The sequence below is a fragment of the Hyposmocoma kahamanoa genome, unplaced genomic scaffold (genome assembly GCF_003589595.1).
Source record: "Hyposmocoma kahamanoa isolate Upper Pololo Valley unplaced genomic scaffold, ASM358959v1 109, whole genome shotgun sequence".
NCBI classification, from domain to species: Eukaryota; Metazoa; Arthropoda; class Insecta; order Lepidoptera; family Cosmopterigidae; genus Hyposmocoma; species Hyposmocoma kahamanoa.
This window is the reverse complement of record NW_020653361.1, coordinates 462,549-472,269: the sequence shown is the minus strand read 5'-3', so window position 1 is coordinate 472,269 and position 9,721 is coordinate 462,549. Positions and strand designations below refer to the sequence as shown.

At 39.0% G+C, this 9,721-nt stretch overlaps 1 protein-coding gene across 1 annotated transcript in view; it reads left to right on the top strand.

The window, feature by feature from the left end:
• Positions 1-417: 417 nt before the first annotated feature.
• LOC113238829 overlaps positions 418-9,721 on the top strand; it is a 24,976-nt gene continuing 15,672 nt past the window's right edge. The window contains exons 1-5 of the mRNA XM_026475677.1: positions 418-742; positions 4,890-5,057; positions 6,651-6,807; positions 8,129-8,231; positions 9,620-9,688. Of these exons, the coding sequence (XP_026331462.1) occupies positions 418-742; positions 4,890-5,057; positions 6,651-6,807; positions 8,129-8,231; positions 9,620-9,688 (822 nt within the window). The remainder of the gene's footprint in view (positions 743-4,889; positions 5,058-6,650; positions 6,808-8,128; positions 8,232-9,619; positions 9,689-9,721) is intronic.

Sequence of the window (9,721 nt, the reverse complement as noted above, 5' to 3'; positions counted from 1 at the left end):
ATACTTTCACTATTACTGCTGTTACGATTTTGACCCTAAAATATTATGTAATGTTTATTTTTACGATAGTTTATTCTCGAACGTCTCTGAGGGAACAACAATGTAGGTATAGATTGCAAAAACAACGTATGACACGTCTGTATTCTAGTTTACAACTTATCTTTATTTGACTTTGTGTAAGTACAAGCGCGTAGTCGATAGATGGCGTATAAAATTGTTACTACTGCTTAGAAGTCAAATGGTCAAAGTCATTCGCGACTGTTCAAGCCTTAAGGCGAGTCACCGAAGTAGAAGCGGGAAAAACGGTTTTGCTAGATCAAATGGTTTAGTTATTTACTATTTATTATATAACGGTCGTACGAGACATGGCCGCTCTCGAAAGAACACGTGTACAAGATTCGAGTAACACAAAGGGCAATGGAGCGCGGCATGCTCGGAATTTCTCTGCTGGACCACGTACCCAATGACGACATTCGACGTCGCACAAAGGTCGTAGACGCGGGTCGTGCCAAGCTTAAGTGGAAGTGGGCGGGGCACTTGGCTAGAAGGGACGATGGAAGATGGACGAAAGCCGTTACTGGATGGTGGCCAAGAGACGCAAAAAGACCAAGAGGCATATCACCCACCCGATGGATTGATGACATCAAGGTCATAGTTGGAAACCACTGGACACGACTCGCAAGGGACCGGAAAGAATGGCGCAATAGAGAGGAGGCCTATTCTCAGCAGTGGGTGCAAACAGGTTGAAATGAACGGTCTTACAAAAAATATACGATATACTTAAGGATATTGTCTAATGAATGTGCTAATTTGTTAGACGATTGGATGTACTTCGCCCGATCATATAAAATCCTGAAAACAGTCTAAAATAAAAATCTAAAACGAATTGTTTAAGAATAAAATATGTAACTTTGTGCATAATTTTCATATGGAGATATTTCTTTTTAAGTACTACAAAGAACCAGCTAACTTTTGGTTTTCATCTGAAACCTGAAGAAGAAAATTCCCCAGTGGTTTAACGACGCGCCGCGCCACCTGCTTCCCAGTCAGTAGCCATCGGGCGCTTGTCAACATCGGATGTATTAAATTAAAAGTTCTCCGCCTATTCTTACTTTATTCATACAATTTTTCAGCGCACGGATTGCGTAACCTGTGTCCCGAGCACAGTATAAACGCCGAACAGGCGGAAGTTGCACTATTTATCTTATTTATACTATGCTATATGTTGTTATAGATTCTGAAAAAATTCAAATAATTTAAAATAAACTTACCACAGCTAAAAAACTTTTCTAACGGCCCTATCGTTTTCGTTCAGTATATTCAGATCAGTATATTTTGACAGGTGTCATCTGGCAAATGTGTAAATATATTCGGAAAATAATTTAAATTTTCTGGAAAATATGAATTTTTCAAAATGGAAATCTTTCCATGACTCAACACTAGCCATGTCTCAATATTTATATGTAAAACATGAGTATATTATTTTTTCACAGAAAGTCATACTGAACAGTTTCCATCGAGGCTATAAGAGAATTTTTTATCACCCTGATACCAAACAATCAATCGCTTATCTTCCTTAGACTTAACTTTATCTAATCCTACTAAAATTTGAAATATTATCGTAGAAAGTGATAATTTTGTTCCGATACCGGTAATAAGGGATGTCCTGAAATTTAATTTTTGGATTGCATTTGTGGCAACCATTTGTACATTTATGCCATTCGGCAATATTATTGATAATAATGGTCACTCGTATTTCCACAAAGGCTACGAGTGACCATCCAACTGTCACTGGGTTTGCACTGTGGGAACAAAAAAAACCCCACCACCTGGTTTCATCATACCCCAAGAGCAAATACCACCAGTTTGCGAACTGCGGTGGCCCGTGTGGAAGTCCTTAAATCGACTTCGCACTCAGGTAGGACTCTGCAGAGACACGATGTATAAACGGGGTTTCAGGGATACTAATTTAACCCAATATGACTGCGTTCCCCCGACACAGACCATGCGGTACTTACTGTTGTGCCTCTTGTGTCCTAATACCTGTACGAGGGAAGATCTCTACGCCGCTACGGACAGCGCAGCCAAGGTAGCAACGTAATATTCAGAGTCAATACAGTCCTACAATAAAAGAAGTATTCGACACGATAAGAAGAAAAAGAATTGATAATACAACTGACATTGATTTGTTAAACTTATACCCATGACACAACATACAACTGCTAAAGGTTGTCTTTTCAAAATTCAAAATTTTATAAATATTAAGGTGAGTATCCATTAGGTTCGCGCACCATCTCTGTCCGCGCATCTATAACCGCTCAAACGGAGACCTTACGCGCATCACAACAAAAAATCCAAGTGCTGCATCCGCTCACGCATCTGCAATTGCTCCTCAGTTTTCATTTGGACGTTGCTCGCGTCTACGAACACACTGCGCTCCGTTTTGTGTTCATACCCACCTTTAGACAACTTTACGTACATTGCTTTGATCCCAAAGTAAGTAACTAAAGCACTTGTGTTATGGAAATCGGAAACAAAGACGATGCCACTAACACCCAGACTCGAGACAATAAAGAAAAGTTACTTTTCTACATGGCCGGGAATCGAATCCGGGACCTCAGAGATGGCTACACCATGAAAACCGGTAGGCACGCCACTCGACCACAAAATTCGTCCTATTTTGAATTTGTGCTTTCAAAATCTTTATGCTTAGGTTTTGGTCAAGGTCCGGTAGAGGTGGTTACATCATCATCCTGTTTAAGAGCAGTAGAGCTCCTTGTGAAAGAGTTCATCCAGGGAAGTACTACCATCTTACCTATTTCATTCGCCGCGGTTTCCAAGGTTAAGGTTGCTGGTGAAATTACAGGCACATGGAACTTGTCAGCTTATGTCTCAGTGTGACGGGCGCAGTGGCAGTGCCCCTCATATCTTCCCCTAATTCGATGTGTTTATTTGGCTATCGTCGAATCCGAATCGGAGCTTTCAGGAAGCTCCGGGACGCCTAGTCGTCCACAATACCGCAATCCTTGAAGACAAAAGTCTTCAAGCGGTGCGTGTTGCCAACGATGACCTACGGCTCTGAGACGTGGTCACTTACCATGGGCCTCATAAAAAGTTCAAAGTCACTCAGCGAACTACGGAGCGAGCGATGGTCGGCATTTAAGGAGATCCGTAGAAGAACGAAGGTCATCGACATAGGTCAAAGGATTGGCAAGTTGAAGTGGCAGGGGGCAGGCTCGTAGAACTGATGGCCGTTCGGCCAGAAACGTTTTCGAATGGAGACCACGAACCGGAAGGCGTTCAGTGGTACGGCCTCTTGCTAGATGGACGGATGACCTGGTAAGGACGGCAGGTAACCGATGGATGCACGTCGCGTCCGACCGGATAGTCAGGCAATCTTTGGGGGAGGCTTCGACTCGACTACGAAAGTAAAATTAATATGTCAACCTGTATAAAGCGTTAGATTACATTCTTTATTAACATTTCAAATTAATCAGTCAACACTGTTCTTATACTACACATGAGTGAGTTATTAAAACAGAAGATGTCAATATTTGTAAAACTTATTATTTTGTGTTGTTCTTCGTTGTATATGTCTGAAGGTAAGACTAATTTATTTACTTTAGTTTTAGTTCACGGCTTCATCTTTAGAAATTTGATCAAGTCACAAGGAATATAAAAAGGAGCACGTACAGTGTTGTTGAAAGTTGGCCGTGACCAAGGGACCTGTAGAGCCCGAAATGTTGAATTTAAATCCAAATTATAAAGAAAACGACATCAAAAGTTCGTGGAATTCCATCTATTTGCCAAGTTTTATTGAAACCGGTCACCGGAAAGTGCGCGAAACCGGATAGAGGTAGTATATTTTCTTCAAATTTAAGTGGAACCAATACTGAGGTATCCTCTTTCCAACAAAATGTATGTACTAGCATCTTTGTAACGGTTTTTTTTTATTTAAGTTTTACATTCTATTTTTACAGCACAACTAAATCCTGACGCTCACGCCAAAGACTGTTCACAAGTATTTAAAAGTACGTATGAAAACAAATAGCAAAGTTCTGGAGATTCTGAAATCTAGTTTCACGGACAGCGCGCTGAGTACGGCTGCGGGTGCAGGCGGCGGAGTCTCACGTCTTTGTGTTGGAGAATAAAGTCTTTTTATTTATTTATTTATTTATTCATTATTAATAACGCGTGAGACGTCACATTCTAAAGTCTCATCTACACTATATCGTGTGTGCTTTAACGTCTCCGACATCGAAGTTTCATCAACATGATTCGAAGACACTCAGCTTTTTTTTATTTACAGACATGTTCTTACATGGTCTACCAGAGATCAAAAGTTGGAAATACGAAGAAGATTATGACGTCGTACGGTGCAAAGGAAAATTTAAATACAGTTCGCCATTACCGTTAAAACTGGAATGTCTCAGAAGAGCTGAAAATTTCTCGTACATGTTTATATCCATCGAAAATTCTAATGGTAAATAAATAAATTAATAATTGTGCTCGGTAATATTCGTGATAGTGTTCTGTCCGTCTCCACGACAAAGAGGCTTTTGTGTGCATTTGAATTGGAAGATCGAAAGAACCAGCGCCATCAAAGGTACAGAAAACTTAAGTTTTTTGTTAGTTCACGCCCCTTTTATTTTTGTATGTATAACTTAGAACAGACACACACCTAACAACAATATCCGCCTTTTGGCCATTTTCCACTAAGTGGTCAGTCGCGGCCGGCTGCGTGAGATTTCTATTGACTCAAATAAGTCATTACCTGCCAATTCACACGGCCGCGAGTCTGAATTAAAACTAGTCGCTACGGCAACTCTTTCACAACGAACTGTGTACAAACTTGCACGGCAGCCTGTGCTAAAAAAACGAAATTTCAGGTACCCTACTAAAGCCCGCATCGACTAAAGATAGCAGCCTTGCATTGGATTTAATAATTAACCCCAAGCATCATGGCTTGACGTTGAACTGTGCAACTAAGTTTGAAGAGCATGTCATTACCCGTATCGTCGTGGAATTGGTGTATGAACCGAACGAGACATTACCAGGTATCACACCCGAGCAGACGAGACTTGAGCCTCCCCGTACGACGTATCACCCCTTTCTTGTACGTCTGATGCAGGGATGCACGATCATATTATGGTCTTGAATCGACCTCATAAAAATGGTTTTAAAATTATTTTTGATAACAAATATCATACTTTCGACAGCTTTTTCCGCCACAATCGGTTACGACTTTCATTTAGAGTGATATTAGTTAGTGAGAAAAGGCAACAATTGCCAAATATCTAAACTTATTGTGCTTAGATGTCGCCAAACTACTTTTCTTGCAGATCAATATAAAATAAAATTAACCTTACGATTCAGTCGAGACTCAGAGTTACTGTTTTATTTAAATTATGAATACGATTCTAGACGATTCGATTCGCCTTAATGTCGAATCGATTTGCTTTAAAATTACATTGACATGAATCGATACTGAAAATCGCTAGACCGTATACACTTGAATCGATCTTTATAAAAATCAAATCGTAATGTGCATCCCTACTCTGGGCAACAATCACGACGGCAAACATTATGACACTGATATATGTATAGGGTAAACTCTCACTTCACTGAGTTGTGTAACTTGCGCATCTATCTTAGAGTGGTTTACACACGGAGATTTTTAGCAGCGTCGCAAACGCGCGTTCGTGAATCGCGCGATTGCATCGCTACACTTGCGATTTATAGGCGATTGCATCGATGCAAACGCGCGCCTGCATCGATATAGTCGCTTATGTCGAATAATTATGTGCGAAAAATCTATACAGGTTTATGCAATTTATTTTGTTTTGTTAATTGTAAGTTTAGAAGTGAAAATTAATAAATACATTAAATAAATAAATGAGTTAATTAATTTAAAATGTGCATCACATTTGTATCGCGTTTGCATCGCGTTTGTATCGCATTTGCATCGCGTTTGCATCACTGCTTATAATCACACGCTTGTGTAAAGGTAGACGATTAGCGATTGCATAGCGTTTGAAACGCGTTTGAATCGCGTTTGCATCGCTGCTAAAAGCCGCCGTTTGTAACCGCTCTTAGGGTCGGGCTAAAAGTACATATCAGATTTTATATTTTATTGCTCGGTGAGGTTTTGACAAAGAAATTATATAAGCAATTGTCCGCTGTTGAACTTAAGTATATTTTCTCACATGCTAAATTTTCTCATGGTGCAGGTCATGTCTGTGTACAAATCTACAACATTTTTATGGCAAAACAAGGGACCTAACATCTTATCTTAAAGTTAGTCTGATGTTAAGTGTGATATGTCAAACCCATGCCATTTTGAAATCTACTCTCAGTTTCTGAAGTTCAGGAATAGGTGTCGACAATATATAAGTTTTAACATTTCATGTTAAACCTCAAACCGGCTTTCTTATTAAACGGTTATATGGTTGGTCTCAGATTTATTTCAGAACACCTAAATCACATCCGAATTTTCTTTTTTCTAAATAAGTTAAACAAGTAACACAGCCGTATAGCCTAAAACCGGGACTAATGAAAAAAGAGGGGGAAGCTTCTACAGCCCCTGCTGGGTGTCCCATTAGACACAAGGCTTATAATAATAATTAGAAATAAATTTAATTTACTTCCAGAGGCCAAAAGACCAAATCTGTCAAATGCGATTTTGTACGAAATAAAAAGAAAAGAATTGGGCGATGATTGTGACACCACCAATACGAACATTACCGTCAAGACAGGGCCATTAATGGTCAAAGTGTCTGGAGACTACGATCTAGTGGATCATATTTGGTAAGTTTTCTCTTAAAGTCCTAAACCAAAATTGGTCCCTCTTCAAAATTGGTCCACCCAACCACCAATATTAATACAAATCTTGATCTTTGTATTAATAATTATAACAAACTAGTGGAATAATTTCACAAAAAATAATTGAATATCAATTCAATAAAAATTTTAAATACTTTTTATGTTTGAAAGGTATAAGTACTCTCGAGATGCCAACGATGCGTTCCGGGTTCGTTTCGGCTATCACAAATTAAAAAAATATTTTCTGCGAATAAAAAACAACTTTTCACTCGACACAATACGTGTCACCATGACATCACACAACAAATCACCGTAACCATGACAGCCAGAAAACAAGTTTGAAATGTATAAAGGAGTCCGTAACAGTCCCACTGTCGGTTTTTTTTAATGAAAAGGTGCTTGCATCGGACAGAATATGTGTCCACTTTTTTTTCTGTGCCACTACCGTGCTTCGCCTTGTACGAATCTAAGAACAATTTTGTAGGAGTTTTGCCTTATCAACATCCGCTGTATCCACCAGTTTTTCTATTCACTCACATAACAGTTTAAAAGCAAGCATTACAGCGGTGAGGGAGGAGAACCGAGCATTCGTTGCGCAACACTTGTAACATTCGGTAGCCTCTTTCACCGGGAGCATTCGCCTCCAGTGCAACAATTTGTTCAGATAGTTAGGCTGCGATTCCACCAGATATATATTTTCAAGTCTTTATTTGAGTTAGGTGTCTGCGAGTACCTTTGAGTGCCCGCGAGTGCCTCTCGGTGCATTTAAGTGCTATCGACTTTTGGACCTGCTTCAAAAAAATTACTTTAAATCGCTCTGTAATATTTTTCAAATTCACTTTAGGCATTTTACCTTTCCAGAGTCGATATATTGGTATCTCATGGAGATAAGTTGCCTCACTCAAGTTACATAAGCAAAACTTTCGAAATAATATCGATTCCCATTGACTTACAAATAAATGGACGATGGGTCTAATACAAAAACCACGAAAAAAATGTCCTAAGTCAACCTATTTAAACATAGTGACATGTAAAGTAATATGAAAAAGCTAAAACGTTGAATTTAAATTGTAATGTCATCGCAGTACTGTCTAATTTTGCTTGCTTCGCTGTCAGTCGAACAAACGAAGACTAAAGCGTGAATGACGCTCTGTATACGATTTTAACGCCCTATAAGTTCGGACACTTTTTAGCGCGGACCCGACGTCCATATAATTGTAAGTCAATGGATATTCCACAAAATCTCCTGAAATACAAATGTATATGAAGAATATAAACACATACAATTATTGTATACATGTTCCAGGTGCCAAAGTATTGTACACGAAGAAGGTGAAAACCCTGAAATATTTTTAACAAAAAAAGATTTTTGTGAATATGAAAATCCAAAGGAAGCCATAGCTATTATTGTAAGTATCTGGTATTTTCTATGACACCAAGTGACGGGACGAACTAGTCATGTGTCTGGTGGTAAGCGACACGCCTGTCCCTAACAGTTGCAGTGCCACTCAGAGCTTTAAATCGCAAAGATTTGAATGACACTGCCACTGAGCTCATCACCGTCACAGAAATAATGTTGACAAGTTCGATGTGCTTGTAATTTCACCAACACCCTTAACCCTTCAAAACCGAAACCGAAACGAAGTACTGCCACCTTACCTATTTCTGCCGTCAAGCAGTAATGTGCGCATTTATTCAAATTCAAATTCAAAATAATCTTTATTTCATAGGTAAGCATTATAACACTTGAAATCGTCACAATGGTTAAACTCTACCGCTCATTCGTAAGGCAGATTCCCCTGAGAAGAATGAGCAAGAAACTCTAGGGGTTGCTCTTTGTAAATAACATTTACAATATTTATTTTTTTTTATTTGATACATCAGAGATCGAGACTACCTCCATGAGCTAAACGGGTTACTACCACGGATTTTTGTCATCCAAGTACGCAGAACTAATATACTATAATAACCTTTACTATAAAGTTTTTGTTTCACTATAGTTTTAAACCTCGTGAAAGGCAAATTTTGTATATCAACCGGAATCTTGTTATAGAATAATTAAATAAACATTAAATACAGAAATAGCTTCAATTAGTGTCCTAATCGTGTTGTGAAATGGTAATGAACATTTTTTTTACTGACAACACTAATATTGAAGTTCCAAGTTAATCTTAGGGTCATCCATGGGCCATCATTATTATAACATTTGTTTTCCAATTCTAGACTCTTAAGAGTGGCGACTGAGTGACGACACACGACGACTTTTAGCACACTACACTTGCGATTTATATGCGATTGCTTTGATACAAACGCGCGATTGCATCGATGCAATCGCCTTTACATCCCAAGTGTAGCGATGCAATAGCGCGTTTGTATCGCTGCTTAAAATCGCGCGCATGCGTAAAGGTAGACGATTAGCGACTGTATCGTTATTGCACTACTTCTACGCAAGCCACACCGACAGTGTAAGTAACTTAGCTCACGTGGCCGGGGCATCTTTACTTACTTCGGACTAAGCTAACCGAGCTAACTAAACTAACACAACGGTCCCGCTAGCTATGTAAAATACGTCGCTCTTCTGCCGCCCTTCAACGCCCCACGTATCCATAGTCATTACTTACTACGTATTTTCTTAGCTTAGCTTTGTATGCAACTACTTGAGCTAAGATAGCCAAGTTAGCTTGATGCTATGATGATGATATTTCCTGGCTTAAAGGTTTCCATTCTTTCCATTCTATGTCTGTTTGATCAAAACATTTTAATTCTTTTATTGCGTTTCATGAATGAATCTGTACAGGATACCGTTGATATTGGTGGAAATCACACAGAATGGAATTGCACCATGCTAACGCGGAAAGACGCTCTGGCTCTGATAAATAAAAATAATTTATATTATTAT